This window comes from Anomalospiza imberbis, chromosome 5 (assembly GCF_031753505.1).
Source record: "Anomalospiza imberbis isolate Cuckoo-Finch-1a 21T00152 chromosome 5, ASM3175350v1, whole genome shotgun sequence".
Classification (NCBI taxonomy): Eukaryota; Metazoa; Chordata; class Aves; order Passeriformes; family Viduidae; genus Anomalospiza; species Anomalospiza imberbis.
The window spans coordinates 48,134,463-48,157,530 of NC_089685.1; the positions used below are offsets into that span (position 1 = coordinate 48,134,463).

At 41.6% G+C, this 23,068-nt stretch overlaps 1 protein-coding gene and 1 long non-coding RNA gene across 6 annotated transcripts in view; one reads left to right on the top strand and one right to left on the bottom strand.

Moving 5' to 3' along the window:
- LOC137474189 (fatty acyl-CoA reductase 1-like) overlaps positions 1–23,068 on the top strand; it is a 111,843-nt gene that overhangs the window by 80,028 nt on the left and 8,747 nt on the right. For all 5 annotated transcript variants that reach the window (XM_068190542.1, XM_068190546.1, XM_068190543.1 and 2 more), the window contains exons 3-8: positions 6,269–6,444; positions 9,357–9,536; positions 14,187–14,364; positions 15,488–15,532; positions 20,228–20,346; positions 21,395–21,462. In XM_068190542.1, coding sequence (XP_068046643.1) covers positions 6,269–6,444; positions 9,357–9,536; positions 14,187–14,364; positions 15,488–15,532; positions 20,228–20,346; positions 21,395–21,462 — 766 coding nt within the window. The remainder of the gene's footprint in view (positions 1–6,268; positions 6,445–9,356; positions 9,537–14,186; positions 14,365–15,487; positions 15,533–20,227; positions 20,347–21,394; positions 21,463–23,068) is intronic.
- Positions 13,725–15,710, bottom strand: LOC137474200 (uncharacterized). Its single transcript, XR_010999226.1, has 2 exons — positions 15,277–15,710; positions 13,725–14,557 (listed from the first exon to the last, which is right to left on the bottom strand). It is a non-coding gene; the product is annotated as an uncharacterized lncRNA (long non-coding RNA).

Here is a 23,068-nt window from a genome sequence, read left to right on the forward strand (position 1 = left end):
ATCCATAAATTCAATATTCTTAGCATGAATTTCAGTCACTGACACCAGCTGGCAGGAAGTGGCTTGCACTCATGCCAGAAAGCTTTCTTACCTTCCAAGACATCATGGCCACAGGTAGGATATCTGTTGGGAAAAACCCTGATTCCAGGGTAACTCCTCACTTGTGACCAGTGACTTGTTCTTTTTTTCTGGTAATCTTCTAGTACAGTTCATTCTAGAAGAGTGAATTATTATTCTACTGTACTCATTTCCCAGGTGTTCATCTCTCTACACTTGATGCCCTCTCACTGCAATGTTTGAAGAATTTCTGTCTTTTATTTGAGTAGCTTTAAATATTTGATGCATTTTTCTTTATTTGTTCAGCTTCTGCTGTGTGTGACATGAAAGGATTTTTAGCTCCCTTTACCCTTTTAATGAAGGTGCACTTTAGTGCCCACATTACCCTGATTCTCTTAATGGTGACGTTCTGTGCTTTCTGCCTCAGGAGGGCAGGGTGAGGAAGTGCAAGACAAACACTCTAGGCTGCCATTCCTTTGGAGGAGCTCTTTAGAGGGACCCAAGTTCAGAAGACTGCATCTTAACATTTGTCTTGGAGCTGAATGGCCCAGATGTTTTGTCCTTGAAGCAAAATTTGGAATTGCATCCCAGAACTGTGTTTTGTACCGTGCTGCCTCCTCTGTGTCTGTGTGACAGCCAAAATGCTCTCAAATTAGAAAGTAGATTTTGCTAATTTCTTTAAATATCTTCCCAAGTCTTTCTTGGCAATTTCTAACAACATCTCCAAAAAGTAGGAGTCTGTGTTTGACACAGCCCTTAGTCCTGGCTGGTTATCCTCAGGAATTCAGCAAACACTCCTGAAGTTCCTGGGTGTCCCAGCCAATCTGGCAGTGAAACTTTGAAGATCTGTGGTTAAAGGCAGTGGGTATGGAAAAGCAGATAAAGATCCTGTGTCTGGATAGCTTTATATTTACTGATATTTCCAAGTCCATACAGTGATTCTCAAAGCCAGTGGTAGTCAATTCTGCAAAGCAGGAACTGAGCAAGGGCACAGGGATCTGACCCCAGTTGGGACTGCTGACATGCTTTGGCAGTTGACTCCTATTGACCCATGGCCTCACTGGAGCATAGTTATGGAGGATGGTAAGAAGGAAACCAGTCCTAGGAAATGTGTGGGAAGAAACATTTTCAGTGGTTCCTGTAGGAAAAGCTCCAAGTGTTGCTATTCTCCTTCCCTGCACTTACATTCTTCCTCATCAAACACCAATGCTGACCTCAAAGTACCACCCAGAGTCACCAAGAACATCTGTGAGAAACATCAGAAAACTCCTTGTTCTATCCATGACTCGTCCACCCACATATAAGATAGTACTAGAGACCATGGAAAGCTTTTCCATGTCTCTCAAATCCCTCATGCTCCTGTCCACAGTGTCTGACTTGGAAAGTGTTCCAGATTCACTGCTGTGTAATTCGAGTATTCTTGCTAGAAAACAGCAGGCTTGGTCAGCAGCCAATTTTCGAGGAAGCTGGCCATTCAAAACCACATCTCAAATAGCTGGATATACATATTAGTCTTAGCTGACTTTTACTGAAACTTTCTGTCCCTCTCTTTGTTTCTGTAGTCTTCATCTTTAACTAATCAGCTGTTTTGTTTACTAGGTGTTGGTGATGGGTCCTGTATTTCCACTACATTAGCACTACTCAGGGGAAAGTAATAGCTCTGGATTGAAGCATAAGCCATTTGTTTTTCTGTAATGAGGAACGCTCTGCTGCCTGCTTTCCCACTGATGAGATGAATTATGCTTTATTTGCCTTGAGAAGAACTGTACTTAAAAGCAATTTTCTGAAGAGGAAATGAGGCAGAGAATGCAAAAAGGGGGGAAGAAAAGGCTCTGTCCCAATTAAAGCTCCCTGATCTGATTTTCACACATTTCTTGACTGAATAACCCTGGTGTTTATTGCTGGAAATCTACCAGGCTAAAGATTAATTGCTGGCTAATTACTTTGAAGCTGCCCAGTTACATCTCAAATTTGCTGCAATGGCAGTTCTAAAATTGTGGTGTACCTTCCTTCCTTAAATGTATTGGAGGATTTTATCAAGGGCAAACACAAGTCTGATAAACCCTTTTAGCAGGACTAAACTGCAGACATCAGGTGTTTAAGAGTTGTTTGCATTACTTTGGTACCTCCAATAGTTTAAATTTGTGATGATCACTTTTATATTTATGATGCTGTCATTGAAATCACCAGGGGATGGATGCACCCCCTGCGGGGTGTTATTTTGTGTATTTATATATAGGCTGCTCCGCTGCATTTGTACACCAATGCTCTTTTCAGAAGAGGCATTTCAAACACCCTGGGTTTAAAATTGCTCTACACAGCCGGTGAACACCTTTTTCTTTGAAGAAATTTTTGCCCTAATATTTTATCCCTTGGCCTGTGTCTCTCTTAGGATGAATTATATATTTCGTTCACAAGGAGCAATTCTTGCCTATATTCTCCTGAATCATACTAAGCAATCCCTTCCATTTCTTTATATGAGAGGTGGAAGCTTTTGGGCACTTTTTTATTTTTTTTAATTGAGCTCTCTCAACCTTAATGTTCTCATTGGTTTGCCATTTTATGAGTTCCATTTTGTGGAAATTCTCTGGATTTTCTCCATTTTAAAGGTTGCCATACAGTAATGCCTTGAAATGTTCATGTTGTAATGTAAATTACCCATCCTCCTAGGGAAGCCTGATTTCCTGGCACCTGTTAAACACACCTGAGGAAAAAAAGGTTGCCTATCTTGGCCACACTTAAAAACTTGATTCTTTCTGTGTCAGTCACCAGTCGCCAGTCACTACTGCCCACCAGTGCAGTGGGGTAGGGGGAGATCCAGGGGTACTGTCCAAAAAAGAAAGAACTACCCAGGCCATTGAGAAGGCATTGACATGACTAAACTTGTGCAAGCTCTTTTTTTAAAGTGGACCATGGCTTAGGCACTCTACTTTTCATTACCTTGTATTTGCTTCACTGAAAATGCCTCCTGAGGAAAATGCAAAGCCTTTGGCATTTTGTACTGCTCGGTGGTTCCTTTATTTTTCAGCTGTGCTGTTCCATAGATGTGCAATTTGCCCTTTCTTTCAGGTTTTTGTATCTTTGTGGCATGGAGAAATTTCTGATTGAAGGATTGGTAGGCAGAAACCTCTCTGAATTATTATATGCTTCAAGGCAAGAGCAGGGAACACCAAGAGCTGCAGATGTCCTTTGGAAAGAGGTCAGAGCTTAGAAGGGCAGGAATAGGGAAAGTGTCCATCAGACGCACTCAACTAGAATGTTGGGAGAAATTCCAGATGTCCTGTTTTCACATTTTTGACAATGTATAGTGAAAACACAGAGATTTGGTTAGTATTATAAATAGGAATTGCCTGATTATAAAATGAGAGTAAGAAATTCTCCCGTTTGTTGAGGGGCAGCACAGCCCCTGCTGAACTCACATCTATTTTGAGGTTAAAAATGGGAATAGCAGCAATAGGGTGCTCAAAAAGTCACTGAAATCAGTGTAATATTGTTACTGTTTTCCCTCAGTTTCAGTGATGTTGGACAGATTGAAGTCAAAGGCCTTTCCTTTCTCTTCACCGATTTTGTGGCAATCCTTGTAGCCCTTCAGAAGTGCTGCTGACCTGGCCAGTCTTTACATGTAATTTCAACAGTACATCAGGCCAGTGCACTGACTGTGTTTTATATTTGCATATGGCTTCTAAAAAGAAAACACAGAACAATCCTTAGGCCTCACACAGTTACTGGGGATTTATCATTTATGCTCTTGGCGAGTTCATCAGAATTAGGAGATGCAATTACAATTTACCTTCAGACTAAGCATCATCTTTATATTAAGTACTCCTTGAACTGCAGGAAGCAGTATAAAATAAGCTGCATTTATTTTGCCTTTAAATCTTCCTTCATTTCCCTGTAAAGCACTGACAAGTCTGAACCCTTCAGCTTCCATAAAAGAAGCAGCAGACTTTGATTAAACAGCTGCTGCCATTATCTGATTTAATGGTGACAATGTACTGAATGTTCCTGTGGTGCAGAAGGTTTCCAAAGCAGTGTGCTGACTTGTGTGCTTGCATTTGGAAATTGCCTTCATCCTTCAGAGGAATGCAGTGAATCATTGGAGGGGATGAAAAGCTGCAGCAGCTGAGTGCCATGTGGCAGCAGCAGGCACAGAAGCCGAAGGGGATATTATCTGCAGTGGGAGTATCAGGAGGAGATGTAGGAAGGATTTAGCTGTCCAAGGCTGGCATTGCAGAAATACTACTCTTACTTTATATGCCGTGACAGAAATTGACAAAGGACTGATTCATTCTTTCTCTGCATTTGCATTATTTGTGCCAAACAAGAAGAAAATAACTCTCATTTCATGGCATTTTGCACTCTCTTTGCAACAGAACAAATGCAAACAAATATTTCTGAGACTCCCACAAGATGGCTTTGGTCTCACGTGTGTTCTCTGAGAAACCTTTCTATGTTGTGTCCCATTAGGGTTTGCTGTCATCTCTCAGGAGATGATGCACGTTTGGAGAGCCAGTGTGGCATCTTGTTAGAAAACAAGCTTTTTGCAGACCCAGGGCTGTCGGTGCCTGGGAATTCAGTTCCTACAGTCCAGCCAGCTCTCACCAACACCTTTGCCCATTAATAACTCTCTCTTGAGATCTATTTTCTGGCCTAGCCACACTGATGAAAGATGTGTGCACTCAGGTGCAGCTGAGAACAGTGCAGTGGCTTTGTCTTGTCCTAACTTGGGCTGAAGTTTTATGTTTATGAAGGATGTGCAGCTGTGTGGCATTTTTAAATAAGTATAGCATGTAGTGCATAATGGAGAAGGCTAATGATTCTTTTATCACCTCTTAATCCCTACGAACCTCAAGGTTTATCTAGATTTGCTTGTCACATAAGTGGAAATATGATAATCCCTTGGTCAAACAAAAAAAAAATGCTGCTATTAGGATAAATTTAATCTTTCATGTGTCTCTTAGTATGTTTAATTTATGTCACACAGTTTCTGCTTGTACATAAGCCCTGGGCACGTGAAAGGCAGAAGAAAATCTAAGAAAACAAGAGGCCATAGTAGTAAAGATATTTCCAAACTCCTCAGTGTAACTGGTGTGTGGGCTACAGAGGAGGGGAAACAGCCCAAAAACACAGAGCTACTGAAAAGTCAGCTGGTCCATCCTCCTTCCCCAAGGCAGGTTCAGCTGTTCCCTGCCTTTCCTGGCACTGCTTATCTAGACAGCTCTTAAAGGTGTCCAAAGGTGGTGTATCCCTCAGTAATCTCTCTCAGTATTAGGTGTTCCTGACAGTAGACTTGTTACCTTGGAGGTGTGATTATCCTCTGGAATCTAGATAATACCTCTCCAGATCCCACAGCCATTCTATTCTATTGATTCTTTCTACCTTTCACAATGTCACTTTGCTCCATAACCCCCCTCCAAAAAAAAAACAAAAACGGGAAGGATCTTTTTGTACTTAACAGTTTCTATTAATTCAGTTGAAATGGCTCAAATATAAATAGCTCAAATATAATTATGCAGAAATATGTCTTGGAGAGAGCTATGGATCATAGTTGTAGGGAAAAAAAAGGGCTGGAAGATGGCTTGAGTGGCCAACCAGCTCCACACATGTTCAGTTATGCAAAACTGCTGGTGGCACTTAGCAGCTTCAGCAGTGGGGATTATTGGGATGCCCCATCCTTCCAACCCAAAAGCAGGTCCCCACTGGACTCCTCTGACATGAGCAAAGAGTGGCACTAGACAAGGAGCAGCAAAGGAAGAGGAGGAGGAGCAACACTGCCCAGTTCCTCTCCTCTCTGCAAGTCCTTTGTAGAACCATCTAGCCTGGGTAAAGCTGCACAGGCTTTCCCACTCCATACTCTGCCCTCCTGATCTTTAGCTCCTGTTTTGGTCCTACAGGCAGCCCTCGAGGTCAAGTAGCAAGTGGTTGCAGATGTGGACACAGAGGAATTTTGGTGGCTGGCTGAGGAAATGAGTGGTGGCAGAGAAGATTCATTAATCTCTTCAGAGCAATGCTTTATGACCTATTTTTTTGTTATTTTTCCCTTGGGAGGGAACAAGTGAATGGACTATTTTATCATCTCACCTGTGTGGCCCCAAGACAGGAATTCTCTTTTGTGCCAGTTACATTGATTGATGTAATCAGACTGGCTGCTAATCAAAGCGATCTCAGCAGCCTAATTCGGTACCTGATCTCTCTCTGTTTGTGCTTCAAGGTCTTTGACAGGGTCCGAGAAGATTGCCCTAATTTCCACGAGAAGATTAAGCCTATTAATGCTGAGCTCACTCAGCCCAAGCTGGCCATCAGTGCTGAAGACGAGGAGGAGCTTCTGACCCGGGTCAATGTTGTCTTCCACTGTGCAGCCACAGTTCGCTTTGACGAGCCCCTCAAGTACGTCCTGCTTTTCTGTGTTTCCTGAGCGGGGTCAGGGTGCACCATGGCACTGCCCAGAGCATCCCTAGCATGGCTGCAGTGCTGATTCCCCCTTCCACGTTTATCGTGCTCCCCATGGTTCTGTGCTGAACATGGAAGGGGTGGTGTGCTCTGAAAATGCCATGGGGGTGTGTGCGTGGGTGTGTGTGTGTGTGCGTGTGCGTGTCAAAAGGGAACTGTCTTGGCACAGTTCCACGGGAACAGAAGGAAGAAGTGCAGGATTGGGTTGTAATACTGTAAGGGAGTTAAGTATGACCTAAAACTGGGGTGGGGAAAAGTGTGGTTTAGGTCATCAGGGAGATGTTTTGGCAGAGCTGCAGACAGCTTGAAGTGAAACTGTGTTGTGTTGGTCTCTAAAGCTGGTGTTGTTAATGGCCTTTCTTTGTCACTGAGTAACTGGAGAGGGAAATGAGCTGTGGTTTGAGAAAACAGCCCATCACAACCTTTAAAACACCCAGCTCTTGCTGTAATTAACTGTTTGCAATAAGTGCTTGGTTTCAGAAGGAGTTCCCTTGGGAGTGCCTGTCCAGGCAGGCTTTTCCATTTAGAAAAACCAGCAGAAATGAGCCAGTGAAACAAGATTAGATGTGTAAATGCTTCTGTGCAGATTATCCGTTTCAACAAACTGAGGTGGATGATCTGCATTGCCAGATCCTCATAGTCTTTTGAAAAAGCACTAAAGCCGTCATAGTAGAAAACACAATTCGTAATATCAGTCTTTATTTACTCACAGGCTAAAGAGATATCCACTATGTCCATCATAAATATTTGCTTTTTAGAACAGCTAATTAGAGAAACAACAGAAAGAAAGCAGCTCTTTATGTGATCTTGAGCCAATACGTAAGTAGCCACAAATGTTCTTAAATCAATGCACAAATGAACCCACTTTAAAAATAAGTCTCAGTGGCATGAAACATCAAAGGGAAACCACATTTTTAATATGGAGGATAGCTAGAAAGAAGCTAAAAGTTTAAAAGGTCATCAGCTTAGAGGCAGTGGAGAAACTAAAGATTGATTGTATGTGATCTGTCAAAATCTCTCTAACAGATCAAGGAAAATGATGATTAGAAGGCAAAATATGAGAAGTTCTTCAATTGAAATTAGTCCTGACTGAATAATAAAATATATCAGATGAGTAAAAGGTTTAGCAAGTTAAATGTGAAAGCACAATATTGCTGCTTAGTTAAGAATTTTGAGGAGCAACTTGATGATAACACAAATAAAATTATTTTTTCAACATGGCAGAAGCTCCAAGATTACAACAGAATATGTAAAGCCAATAGATAAGGAAGGTTGCAAAAGCATTGCCGTGAAGATACTGGAGAAGCAGCAGTGGAGACACTAAATGAATTATTGGCATCAACATGCAGTACATTTAGGGAATTCTCCAGATGGAGCTCTTGAGGGCAGAAATGTCAGAAATTGTGTTATATTGAAATATTAATAGATGCTGGTTTAATAGAAATAGAAAAAAAAATAAAAGAATGACAAAATAAACAACAAACCGCCAGGATTAGATGATATTCTCTTTGATGGATAAAGGAACTCTGAGCAACTCAGCAGAAATCCGTGCTAGGCCCATATTATGAGCACAGTTCTGTTCACCACTTCTCAGAAGGGATGCAGTCAAACAGAAATGTGCATGAAAAGTAAGTTTTGTCTGAAGGGTAGCTCAGGTAGAAGTATTCATCCTGCTAGAAGGGCAGGAGAAAATAGAAATCTACAGAAAATGCTTCACTTTAATAGCAGCGTGTAAAAAGAAAGGTATCTCTAGCTTTAGATACAGTGATCCAAATATTGATTATACTCTTCAGTTGATGTTTTCATTCCTTTGGACTATTTACATTTTCTCTTCAACATAATTAAGTTTTTTTAGTGTACACTGTGCTTGATGGCATAATTCCTAACATTGCACATGTCTTTGAAAGCTTCTACTCCTGGGCTGAGCAGATTGCATATTCCTAAGTCTTCTCCCTTCTGTGCAGGAAGGTGTCTCTATTCCAGTACAAAGCATGCAACAGAGTCTGCTGGTTGAGATGTGTTGCAGATTGTCTCTAGGACAATTTCTAGCTATGCTGAGTGCTTGAAGGTCAGCCTTGCTAACCAGGACATTCTTTCTCTTATGCTTATCACTTCTCATCTCCATTCCTTTTGAACTTCAGCTGTTATCTCTAATGGTGCCTTCTTTGATTATGAGTAGCTTCAAACCGGATGAGAATAGGTTTAGATTAGATATTAGGAGGAAATCCCTTACTTTGAGGGTCTTGGGGCCCTGACACAGGTTTCCTAGAGCAGCTGTGGCTGCCCCATCCCTGGAACTGTTCAAGACCAGGTTGAATGGGGCTGTGAGCAACCTGGGATAGTGGAAGGTGTCCCTGCCCATGGCAAGGGTGTGGATGATCTTTAAGGTCCCTTCCAAGCCAGGCCATTCTGTGATGCTATGAATCTGTTTTTCTGGGCCCAATGACCCTTTCCTGCTTTCTGAAACCATGTGTTCTTCTGGTTTAGCAGTGGTCCCTCCAGAGAACACTGAATGTGTACTGTAGGAACCACAGTGCCTCAGGGCTCAGAAAGACATGTTCCAGGGAAGGGTGGCCAACATGTCACATTTCGAGATGTTAGTGAAGTCTTACTTGTGACCCTTCAAATTGAGTAAAAATATTTGAGAGACATTCAGTGTCCAGAACAGCAAATCCAACAGCATTGCTTTCAAAGCTGGTTTCACACTTGCATTTCAGTGACACTTTCTGCTCCACCGTGCCCTGTGCTCTCCCTGACTTCCCTTTCCATGATGAAGCTTGGCTAAAGCTCAGCCTTTACACGTTCTTCCCAGTGAAATGCCTTTTGCTTGTTCCCCCTGTGTTCCTTAGACATGCCCTGCAGCTGAACGTGATGGGCACGCAGCGGCTCCTCGAGCTGGCCCGGCAGATGCGGAACCTCGAGGCCTTCATCCACATCTCCACTGCCTATGCAAACTGCATCCGGAAATGCATTGAGGAGATCATCTACCCACCCCCAGCCGAGCCCCAGAAGCTCTTCGATTTAGTAGAGTAAGTAGGAAGCACATTGCCCCTTCCAGTGCTGGCTTCCATTCATGCTGTGGCAGACCCACAGAATCAGGTGGGATTTCTGTCAGAGGTGCTGTTACTGCTGTTTCTTTGTGGTTTTTTAAAGACTCTGATTTCATGAGAGTCCAATATTAATTTCTGCAGGAGTGTATTTTCTGCCAGGAATGGAATTGCTGCTTTCTGTAACACTCAGCTCTGCTGCTGCCTTAGTGAGAGGCGATTTTTTTCCATACACCTTTTTTCTTTTATCTTTTCAGCTTCCCAACGTTGTTCCCACTTCTTTCAGAAATCCTGTGGTATTTAACTGGAGTTATATGGGGATGAGTAAGAAACAGGCTTTGTTTTTAGACAGTTCAGTGTGAATCATTTAGGTTGGAAAAGACCTCTAAGATCACCAAGTCCGAGCTTTGACTGATCACCACCTTGTCAAATGAACCAGAGCACATAGTGCCACATTCTGTTGGGTTTTGAACACTTACAGAACTGGTGACTCCACCACATCCTTGGGTAGTCCCTTCCAATGCCTGGACACCTTTTCAGTGAAGAAAATCTTCCTGCTTTCCACCTGAACTCTGCTGGTACGGCATGAGGCAATGTCCTCTCAACCCGGACAGGAATACAGGGCTTTCATGAAACATCAGAAAAGCTTGGTTAAATGAATTTACCAAAATAAGAATAATTAGAAAGAATAATAAAATCAGCTGATAAAGGTCCTAGGAGACATTCTTCTTAAAAAATTTTCCCACAACTGTTAATGTGTTTTCATTCATTTTCTAGTGGGTGATACAAGCAACTGATCTGTGATCTGTTAACACAAAAAGCTGGTATAAAATCTGTATTCTTCTTGATTTAGGGTAATGGAAGATGAAATTAATTAATGCCCACTAAGCAAACCACTGATTTTTTTTAATTAAAAAAGTTTTTCTTAAGAGAGAATTGAACTATCTAAGCACTACACCAGAAAAGTTAGTACAAACTAGTTTTTCTATTTGAATTTCTCTAGTAGCCCATATTCTTGGATATGTTTACTTCCAGCTAGTAGTCATCAATCATTTATCATTTATTCAGTAAGTGGAACATGATAAAAAACTTGAGAAATATCTTAGTGCATTAGCCCAGCAATGGGCTCCCTGGCCCAATATCTTGCCCTCATGACTGTCACTGAGAGATGCTATTTAGGGTAACTGCACCAGCCTGGATACTCCTTTCTGTTCCCCTCACAGGAACCTGAAGAGTCTAAGCCTTTTTATCGTCTCCTCATGTGCTGATGGATCTGTCTTGGTGCTGATGTTAGTTGACCTTCCTCTCTACCCGTTCTTTAACTCTACTCCCTCCCTGAGGTTTGGGGGTCAGACAGAACTTCATGCAGTACTTCCGTTGCAGTCACTCAAAGTTTTATTTAAATAGCTTCAAAATTGCACCACTGGTCTCATTCTCAGTACCTGATGATGGCCAGCATTTAATTGATTTTTTTTTTGCCTGCTGCAGGTACACTGACATGAAAGTTCCAGAGCTGTCTGCTGTGATTCTTGAGCTTTTCCTGAGCTACAGTTGCCAGTTCTGAGCTCAGCAACTTCTATCACCAGTTCTGATAGACTGCTTTTCCCTAAAAGTGAAGCTGCTCTGTCATCTTTTTGCCCACTGACTCAGTTTTATGTCCTTTGGTGTTCATCATTGTCAAGATTCCATTTCACTCTCCCAAAAAGCTTACCATCACTTGCAACTCTGAAAACAATTAGTGTTGATGGCTTAGATTTAAAAAAAGACCGCAGTACAGGTCTGATTTCTAGTCAGAAGTGTAGAGAAGGGCTTGGCTCAGAAATTGTTATTTCAGCTGCTTCTTATAAAACACTAAGAATTTATGTATCATAGCTTGAGAATGCAGCAGAGAGGATGATGTTTGACATGCACTTTTAATATTTGCCATGTAAATGAAAGAAATAGTGTGTGGCTATCAGGGTACAGAAGGTTTCAGAGGGAGGGGAGTGACAGGTATCAGAATTTTACCTTTGAAGAGGAGGGAGGGGAAGCAGACAAGGAGATATAAACTGCCTTCAAAAATGGGAAGAAATACAGATTATCTTTTGCATCAGCCAGCTGTGAATGTTTCCTTTCACAGCCAACCCTTGTCTAAAGGTCCTGCTCTTGCAAGTGCTTTAAGAGGAATAATCGAACAACCGGATGCAATAACAGATCCATTTAACAGTGCTTATGGCCATGCACTTGATATATGCTTATGATTACTTACTTCAAATCTCAAGGAGGACTCCCAGCTGTTTCTCTTTCTGCTCTTCTCCTCCTGTTACATCTTGCTGTTTCAGTATTCTGATATTTAACCTGCAAGTAAACCCTGAGGCTTAAGCTGTGTAAACCAAAAGTCACACTTCTAAGTGTTGCCAGGCCAATAGGGGAAACATATAATCTGCTGCATCAAGCATGGTTTGCCTTAATCTAAAGCTGAAGGAAATCAGCTTTGAAGGGTGTGCTGAGGTAAGGAACACAGCACACAGCAAAGTCTCGGCTGAAGCTGTGGGTTGGTTATTGCAGAAAACACAGATCCATCATTGCTTACAAGAAAGAGTCTTACTAATGCAAAGCCATTTAGACAGAAAGTTTTGTTTTCCTGTGGCAGAGTAATTTGGTGCATATAATGGAGAAGTTATTAATTGTTTAATTTGCATTGTTCACTTGGAAGGGGCAGATGCAGCAGTGGAGTTCTGGTAAGTCACAGAAGCAGCAGCTTTTGTGAATTAGCATTCCAGAATCTTTCAAATAGGTCACAGAGCAGTTCTCCTTGCTGAAGTGTCAGCTCCGCCTCCCTGATGGGAATGTTGATCCATCAAATCACCTGGCATGCTGGTGCCCTTGGGACAGGTCCTCAGGTAATGCAGAGACCTCTCTGGAAGGATGAGGGCAAGGGGAAATTACCTCTGCTTGTACATCTACACCTGTCTTTGCTTTGTGAGAATACAACCCCTTATTATGAAAATTTGAAAAATAAAAAGAGAAGGGGAAAAAGACTTGTGCACAGCTTAACCTGAGTTTCCAAATGAACTTAATCTTCCTCCAGGCTCTGCAGAAATAGCCATCTCCTCTTGGTAGGCTGGTAATTAGCTACTCCACAGATTCAAACAATAGCAGTTTAGCTGAGACTCTGAGCTTCAATGGCTGCCTAAGCGGCTTTGCAAATTATGTCAATACTATGTGCTGCTTGTAACCTCTGTATAGTTCATATTTTATGTTTAAATGCTTTCTTCTGCCTTGTTTCTGCTGCACAGGAACAGGCTTGCAAAGGAAGGTGTTTGTGCCTCCCTAGCACTTTTTTATTTAAAGAAAAGAATTCCTATATACTACAAATTGTCAGATTTTTAATGCATTCCAAAACTGAGAGATTTGGTGCATCCAGCACCACCCCCCCACCCATGAATCAGGGCTTTCTCATACAACAATTTCCCATGTGTGCCCAATGAGAGTCATCTGAAAAGTGCTGTGCCACCTGAGCCACCACATCTTTGAAAAGTTGACAGGATCAAGCAATTTTTCAGGTGTGGCAGTCGGCATTGTATTTCTCTCCCCTTGACCTCTGCCTTTTTCTGAAATTCAAGACAAGGAGGGGTGAAGTGAGGATCTGCAGGAAGTAGTATCCTTGCAGTGCCCCTGGGAAGAGTCCACGCCTTCAGACTGAACTGTAAGTCTGTTGACTTAATTACAAATTGGATTATAGGAGCTAATCTTTGATTCTGTGGTGTAACACCAGGCTGCTGGGAGCCTGTCAGGGACTGGCAGCGAGGGCTCTGGAAGCACAGCCAGTTCTTGTCCTTTACACCCAGATGCTGGCAGGACCTATGAGGTCCTGGTGCTGTGCCAGGGAAGAGCCTTTGGATGTTAGGCCCTTCCTGCAGGTCCATGGTGGTAAGGGCTGATTTTTAAAAGCTATCTGCATAACTGCTTGTCATGGATTAGATACATGAATACCTTCAAAAAATAAAAAACAACTTGGGTTGTTTTGGTTTTTTTTTTGGTGGTTTATTTTTGATTGGTTTTTTTTTAAGAACCAGCAGTTTCCTATGTGAACAAACCTGTGGTAAGCCTGCTAGAAGGAACATCTAACACTGCAAATGATGGAAATCCAGTGTTGGAATAATATCCCCGTAGGATGTTTTTTCCAGCTTTTGAGACCTTTGTGCTGTTACGTGACTTGCTAATTCAAGGTTACCCAGAATATCCTGAAACATATTTGGGAGTATACAGGGACTGTGTTGGCTAAGGATGAGAACTGCCTAGTGGGATTCCTAGCTGAGAGAGCTCCATCAGGCTGCAGACCATGGCAATATTTATGTTACAGATTGCAGTGAAGCATTACCCATGCAAGAGATTGCTCTGAAGGGAGTTTGTAGAGGTACCTGAATTGCAGCGGGGCATTGTAGCGTGAAGCTCACCAGGGTTTATTTTGCACCTTGAAGACAAAAGTAACTTTCTCCCACAGAGCAGTTTTAAATCCAAACCTTAAATATCTTTGACTGGCTTATCCTCTGTTTCAGGTGGGGATCCCTGTCTCACTGTGGTCTGTTTTGCCTGAATCTTTTTCTCTCCCTGCATGGTGGATGATGATGTTCTCCTTGTTACCTGTAGGTGGTTGGATGAATCTATCATTCAAGACATCACACCCAAGTTGCTTGGGGAGTGGCCCAACACTTACACCTACACCAAAGCCTTGTCAGAGTACCTGATTCAGCAAGAGAAAGGAAACTTGAACATTGCTATCATCAGGCCATCCATCGTGGGAGCCAGCTGGCATGAGCCTTTCCCAGTAAGCATGAATACACAATTCCTAACCAAGAGTCTTTGGATGGAGCTGGAGCTGTGGTACTGTCAGGAATCTGTCCCTCCTTGTAGCAATATCTTGAGAAACAGGTGTCCACAGTTCACGGGGAGATGTGTGGAAGAGGTGGAGATCCCGTGCTGGAGTAGAACAGCAAGCCTTCTTCAGCACCTTAGAACTCCTGTAAAAAGACCACATTTAAGCAATAATAACAAGAGCTGGGATAGTTATGGTGCAGAATGCTGGGCTTGCAATTGATTGTCCATTCAGGCACACCAGGGGAGTTTCTGTGCTCAAAACATGGGATCTGAGGGTCAGTCATACTCCTGGTGCATTGTGGTTAAGGTACAAATGTCAGGCACTCTGTAGTTAAATGCAGCTGTACTTTGGAATGAGATAATTCATTAAGCTAAATATACCAATAGGAATAACGTGCCCTGACATTGCAGCCAAATTGGAAAGGCAGCACAAAGTCACCTTTGGCTTTTATGCAGCCTGAAGTGTGCCAGAGATGGCTGAGATACAGCTAAGGCTCTGGGCCAAGCTCCCCGTCTTGGAAACACAAAGAGCTCTGTTTGGTGTCACAGCCTGTTCCAGGTCAAACAGCTCATCACTGCTCTGAACTCCAGCTCCCACAAGTGGCAGCTTCACTGACCTGAAGTAGGATGGAATTTAGAAGGAGTGTTGTGGTTTGGTTTTGGGGTTTTATTCTTCCTTGCTTTAGAAATTAGCTGGTGTGACCAAATCACCCTTGGTGACAGCTGCATGTTGTCTGTCAAGGGTAAATATCAGTCCAACTGTTTTCAGCAAGTGTGGCAGCACTAAGACACTGTGGTGTTTAAAACCAGATTTTATTCCCGAGGCCAGGGAATAGGAAAGAAGTGGTTTCTAAGAACAAACCTAGATTCTGTTGTTGATGAGTAAATTGCAGGCAGTGCATCCCCTGGTACTGTTTGACATCCTGGCAACTCTCCTAGATGGGCTGGCATCCATCTAAACTGGTGTCTCTTTCCTTCTTTGTCTACACCACACCACACCACTGTCATCATTTAGGAGCTTGTGTAAGCAATACATCATTGAAAGGAACACTAATTATTCTTCTTTTCCTCAGGGCTGGATTGACAACTTCAATGGGACCAGCGGAATATTTATTGCGGTACGTCTGCTTACTATTTAAGCTCCCCTTAGAGTGGAGTTTGAGTTACTAAAACAGCAATTCTGATGTTACTCTACAGCCCCACTTAGAAACTGTGTGCAGTAAAGGGCCACAGGAGTTTTCTGAGTCTGGGAGAAAGATGTCACCCACTTGCCACACATATGTCAGCTGGTGGGACCCAGAGGATGGTCTTTTTGTGTTGAGCTCAAAACGGACATTGAGAGACTATTCATTTGGCTAGTTTGCTAAAACATGAATTGCAGTTCCTAAAAACTCTGAAAAAACTAAAGGTTTGGACACATTTGGCCAAATTTTCAAAGAAAAGGCAAAAGATGTATCCTTGAAATGAGGGTAATTCATGGGTGTCACAGTTTGAATCTTTTAACACAACTTTGTTTTCCAGGCCAGGTTACCACACTGTCAATACAAGGCAGCAGCATTTATTGTTCCATCTGTCTCTGTGTGTATTGTTTCCAAATCTACTGCTATAACTTGTTATACTTCCACAATACCAAATATTCTGGCTCCCACTTGCCACTGCTTTGTACAGGATTTCTCCCTGTACAGACTACACCTAAATAATGTGTATTATTGATTCAGACTCTGCCAGTCACATGGATAGTTCACTATATTTTTTCCTAACTTGATAAAATATTCCCTGTAAGATGAAAATAATCATTACAATTAATACATTAAAGGAGTAAAGTTGCATACTTTTTCTCCTGCCTTAATTTTTTTTTCTGAACTAAAATCACTGCCTTAGGTCTCTCTGTCAGTCCATAATGCTGTATAGCTCTCAGCAGATATTTATGTTCATGTATGTCCAACTTCATTACTTTGTCAAAACTATGTTCTAATCAGCCCGCTGCAATGTATAAAAGGATTAGTGATCTGCAATCATAGGAGAGCAGAATAAAATCCTTGTTAAACAGAATAAAATGATCTTGTTTTAAAAGTTCATTTATATCTGAAGTAGAGCATAAATAGAAACTTACAGTTATGGAGTGCACAGGACAAATAATGCTTTCATGTGAGCCCCATCTATACATTTCAGAGGCATTCAATTTTTGTTCACAAATTATTGACTTCTAATCATGTCATAGTTTCTTTAAAAAAAAGAATTTTTTCTATTCCTTGGTGACAACTCAAGAAGCTTGTACTGCCTCTCTGCTCTAGTCCCAGGATCTTGCGCTGGTTTCTGGGTTTTTTCATTATGTTATCAAGAACAAGGAATGCTTTGCAATTCCTTAATTTTGCAAATGCACTTCTTATATTTTCATGTGTCAGGTTCTGTCTTTTGTAATGACATTAATTTTATTTTGGTCTTTTTTGTTTTTGGTTTTTTTTTTCTATTTTTTTAATCATAACTTATATTGATGTCTGTCACACCATTTATCCAGAACTGGTTTGCAAGAAACCTTGGACCAGGTTTTGTATGCAGATGCAGCCTATATCTTTAGATCCAAGTTAGCTCCATGGAGAGCAAAGATTATGAGATTCTAGGGTCACTGTGGGAAATGGCTTTTTTTTAATATATTAAAAGATTACACTTGCACTGAGATTTGAAAAAGAGATGGTATTTTTTGGTCCAGGTTTGAAGCTCTGAGGTTTTTCAGTATAGTAGAAGAGACCATGATATTTGTGTCATCTACACTGAGCTCTTGGGTGATGAAATGTGGTCTGTAACTACATTGAGAGTTGGCCAACAAAAAGATAAAAAACAATGACAAGGATGCAGGGTGTAAAGACAAATTGTTTGGAATGTTTTCCAGAAGGGAAAAGTGTTTATTATTAGGGACCCAGGAGACTTTTTTCTTCTGAAGGGGGGGAATTAATAAGTATATGAATTAATGTTCTTGAATATGGGGAGTTGTTTGAAAATGAACCCTTAAACATCTGAGTGATGCATCAGTTTGATTACCTGAAAGTTGTGTCAGTACAACCAGCTCTCCTGGCCAAATGTATTTTAAACTGTGATTATTAGATGAGTAGCTTTATTTGCTTTAATTAAGTGTTGAAAAAAGCAAAAGGAAAGTGATTTTCATGGTTTGGTTTTGTGCATTTGAAGTGTCCCTCTATACCAAAATACTCACTTTCAACTTCTAACCAAGCTCATCCTATAGGGAGAACATCCCTCAGATTCAGATTTGGTTCCCATGATCTTTGATGTCACTTGGGCAGAATCTGGACTCCAAATCTTACAAAGACTTCTTTCCTCAGTTGCAGTGTTTGAGTCTGATCATTTCATTCCATAAATAGATATATTTATTTTAAATATTCATGAAATATGGGAGTCCAAGTTGTTCTTGATAATCTAATTATGTTTCTTTTACCTAAAGTTGCTCCAGCTGCTGTGGGGAGCTGTGTTTGTTGATTGAGGAACAAAATGAAATTAATTAAATTTCCGCTGGAGTGTAATTAAGGCATTTGGTCTTAATTAAGACAAATGCCTTATTACATGCAAAGACCTTCCTCCCTGGAAGGCAGTGAAGCTGTAGGGCACAACTGGTTTAATTTGTGATCTGGACAGTGACTGGCTTGAAAGCACCTCAGCTGAGAGGCTGTCCAGAAACATCAGACTCAGGCCAGGAAATTATTTTGGAAGTTTCACTTTGCAGTAGCTTCTATTTCACTAAAGAAAAAAATGTCAGTATCTATAAACAGAAATCAAGCCATACCTGATGGAAGTGCCACTGAACCATTTTTTATATAAAAGGTAACCTAAAAACTTAAACCTCAAGCCTTTGTTACATGCAAAACATAGCAAATTTTGAAACCATTCGTGTATGACCATCACATGCTGCTCTGAACACATTTTGCGGCAGATCCATCAAACATCCTCATTTGGAAGACCTGAGAAAAGTTTTTAGTGTGAAAATGCGATAGTTAATCACACAGTAGTCTCTAGCGAGCATGTGTTCATAGAAGTGGAAAATTCAGAGCTGAGCTTGGTTGCCTCCTTTGTTTCCTTCTGCCTTTTTTTCCCCTTGAAAAAACCCAGTAGTAAGAACACAAAGCAAATCATAGTGATGTTGCAAGTTGAAGCTTTAGTGTCTGAGCCTAACCATAGTTCAGCTTAGGGCAGCAGAATTCAAAGCATGACACAGGTTTGAGGAGGATGGAGTGAGCCATGTAGGGAATCTTGCACTGTTGTCTCTGTCAGTCTGTGATTCCTCTGACTGATGCACCAAGGATGAAATGGGACTGCTCAGAAGTCCTAGTTCCTGAAAACTAAATCAGTCAGAAGTGTTACTCCCTTACTTCCAAACTGTGAAATGCAGCAAACACATCTGATTGCAGATGGGGAAAGGAGGAGAACAGCCACCAAAAAGACCCCAAAAGATAAACACCTCCCAAAGAGGGGATACAGTGTCCCTTAAAATCCACCAATGACCACTAGACAATGGTATGTGCTTTACAAATTAATAGCAAGTCTTAAATGCTTTTTTAATGACTTTTCTCTCCTCAGATTTCAGGCAAGGGGTTTTCCACAACTAGGCACTTCCTGTTTAGTTGCTGTAGAAAAATTTAATCTATTTTATAATGAAATTTGAGTTTCAGATTGTATGAAAATAATTCAAGAAAAGCGATAACATTTCCTTTGCCCCACCTTTTAAATTTTGATGGATCTGTAGCAGATGTTCTTTTGCTCCTTCATTCAGTCCTTCCCTCTGCTTTTGCACAGATCTGAATTACAAGAGCTTTTATCCTTCCTTGCTTCACCAACACTTTTATCCTCTCAGCTTTTTCCCTGGTTCCTCAGCTTCACTGCATTGTTTCCCACACAAGAAAGAACTTGATTGCAACCATGACTCTGCCATGTAGGGTTTCTTCTCTTACGTGCTCTGTTGAGCCCTCATCCATGACACACCAAGTAAATTTCCTTCACCCCATTTCACCCCCACCTTTCTGTATTTTGCCTTGTCCTCTCTGATCCAGTCTGCCATGCTGTTGCCATATCTCTCCTGTAGAACCTCCAAAGCCTTATTGGTCATCGTGGAAACCCCCTGATAAGCATTCAGGTTAAATGTACATATTCTGGGGAGCCTGATCCCCTGAAAAATGCACTTCCTACTAAAGCAAGGTGAAAAATTTTTGTTCTTGCCTATTTCTTCTTTTTGGTTGTCAGTACTTTGTATTTGCACTGATTCCTTTTACCGTGTTTTGGTGTGTGATGTGCTCTTCAATGGCAGGGGCCATCCTTTGTATCTTTGTGCTTAACAGACAGCTTTGGAAAAGAAGAGAGTGTGAATACATCCAAAAGAAAGGTAGTCAACTTTCCAAAAATCCTACTGGTGTAGGATTTCCAAAGTAACTGCAGTCTCTGAGGTATACTCAGACCTCTGTCTGCCTGTGTCATTTAAGAAAATGTAACTTCCAGGCATGCGCTTTACAGCAGCAAATTCAGATACATTTCTCTCCTTGGGTATTTTCTTTCCTATTGAGTTAAATTAAGAGTCCCAGCTTTTCTTGTTGTACACAGCACAGACATCATCATGTTTCCAGACGTCCTCTGGAATTGCAGGGCAGCAGGATCCATGGGAGATCCATCTTTGTTGTCACAGAAACCAAATAATCTGCAACAGAAAAAAACTTGCTACAGTGCTGACCCAGTGCACGCTGCTGGAGTCCTGCCAGTTAAATCTTAGCCCAGGCTGGAGTGGGTGACTGTTTCCCTGTCTCCCTGTCCCACAGGCAGGCAAAGGGATCCTGCGCACCGTCATCGCCAACAACGAAGCGGTGGCAGACATGATTCCCGTCGACGTCGCCATCAACCTGACTCTGGCAGCCGGGTGGTACACGGCCGTGCACAGGTGGGAGGGCATCCCTCTTCGTAGCGTTCCTCTTTGGCCACACACCTGGAATATTTGCTCCCTGCACCAGCACTTTAAAGGGAACCAGGAGCTGATTAAAAACCAGTGCAAGAGGCTGGTTGATTGATTTTCAGATTGGTGTTGTCTCCCTGTGGGTGGGCAAGGACTGAGAGCGTAGGAGATGCAATAAAGGCAGGGTTTAGAGTTAGGAAATCTCTACACCTATGGGTGAGACCTGTTTCTTGTCTCTCAGAAGTCATTCTTCTGAAGGCCAAGAGTTTTGCAGCCGTGGTTTTTGGGCCTCCTTTTCATTGAGTTGCTTTTCAAGTGTCTTCTGGAGTTTTCTTGGTAAAAAAGCTCTGTGTGTTTTCCTTGGGAAACACTGCACAATGTAAATATATTATGAGCTTATAGGTTATATGATCTAAAAAAATCTCCCTATTTTGCATTGTTGAGAAGAGTATGTAGAAGTGATATTAAGGATTTAAGGTCTTTTCCTGTGAACCTTTGGCCTGGCCTTTAATCATTAGGTAGGAGTACAGAGAATAAACCACATGAATTATTCTGGAGGTTTATGCAACTCTTAGAAATCAAACCCAGGCAAATAAAAGGCAGAAGTGTTTTACTTTGAAAGACAGAGTAAGCCCTCTGAGCTGAGGGTAGAGCTACATCCAGTGAGCTAAATATGGATCCTAAAAGGACCTTGAAGATCAGCTCACCAGCTTTCCTCTCAAAGCATTATTAAGAAATCCACCAAATTAAAACTGTGCAGTTTTCAAGTATACAGTAAGAAAAATGCTGTATTGATTTCATCACTTGACACCCTTGACAAGGCAGGCTTAGGTCAAGAAAACTGATTAATTCTTGATTTATGTTGAAGGAAGAAATAAAACAGGTGTGATCCGTGTTTAGTTCCACACCAAAAAATGCAAGCTTTGTTTGGTATTAAACTGGGAATTTATATGAAATGGATTGATTTTGTAATCTCATGCCTAAGAAATAGAGTTTTTCTTCAAATCTCAAAATAATACTTCTTTCTGTTTTCCAGACCAAAAAACCTGTTGGTGTACAACTGCACAACAGGGGGAATCAACCCTTTCTTCTGGGGAGAAATGGGTAAGGTCTCATTTAAATGGAGAACATTCATAGTGTTCCTTACACTTTGAAGAATTGGTTTCCACAATTTAGGTGGCATTCCGTGTCTGCCACTCAAACTGCATTTTGGGTGAGGATCCTGTGAGGTAAAGGGTACTTCCAAACCAAACCATTCTAGGATTCTGTGATATTATGGAAGTGGTCTTTCTTGTCCATCAGAAAATTCTGAACAGAAATAAGAGGTGTGCACTTGAGGAGGAAAATGTTGAGATGACACGTGGGCTTCAAGAACAGTTTGTATTTTGATCATGAGTTTTGTGGGAAAAGAAATCAAATTATTCTCATGGCTGACTTTTCTTCAAGTGGATGTACTTCCAAGGCAGGGGTGAAAGAAAGGGAGACAGATCCTGACGCCCTTGAAGAGAAAAACTCATGCTGAAGCAAAGCAGCAAAATTTGTCTCAGCTGTGTATTGTGAAATACTGTGTACAGTTAGTACAATCATGGACAGATGTACTGCACTTGGTTTACTTTCTGTTACCCCTGCATTCATATCTTTGTGCTTTAAATACAAGAGGCTGGCTACTCCATCTCTCAGCCCTTGCTTTTCCCCTTGCTTTATTTACATGGCAAACTAAGTCAGCAGAGAATGAGACCATAATTGCATTTACAGAATAAATGTCTTAAACATGATATTTGATCACGTGGCCTAGCAGGGAAGAGGTTTCAGCAATTGGCTGAGTGCTGAGGCCATCACATCAAGCTCCTGGATTTTTTTTTTTTAATGAGAGATGAAATGCTGTGGTTACTCAAGATCTTCTGTGGCTTTTTCACAGGAGTGAATACAAAGCTCTTCACAGGCTGCTACTTCTGCAAAAGCCACCATAGCACCACTTTCTGAGGTTTACCTTTGTTAACCCTTTTTCAGTGTAAATTTACTGAAGAAAACAGCAATGTATTTAGTTCATTGTCATTGATTTTATTCTGTTCCTCTGCTTATAACTGTGGATTAGCCATGAGATCATCTGGGTGCAGCAGCTTCCATAAGCAGCTGAGCTGTGTGGTGGAAGTGAAGGCAAAATTCTCTCCTTGGGTGACACTATGAAGCTTTTTCTACCCCATGTTGTAGCCACAGGTTTCCTGAGAGCAGCATGCTGCAGAGAATTAGGATGGAGTATTAAAATGAAAAATTTTGCCTTTAAAAATGTTGTATGGCTGAATAAATTAGTTTGGGAAAGATTTATTGCATCACAATGTTATGACTGCAGGCATCCAGTCTGAATCCTCATTCAGACTCCTACCAATTTCTTCTTGGGAAATAGACATAATTCTGTTCAAGGAGTCAGTGTGTGTGACTGGTCATCAGGATGGTCATGAGTGTCTGGAAGCTGCTGAGAAACCAGGGAGGGGAATGGGAGTCACCTGGCATGGGACTGAGCATTTTAGTGCAAAGCAAACATGGGCTTTGCAGAGGGATGGGCCTGGGCTACCCAGTTAGGCCAGGTGACACCAGGACCTGCTGTAGGAATGACAGGTGTACACAAGGGAGCAGGGAGTTTTCAAGAGGAGAAAGATCAAACAGAGAAATTTAAGCTGGATTAGGCTTGGGAAACTGAGGGTTGTGAACA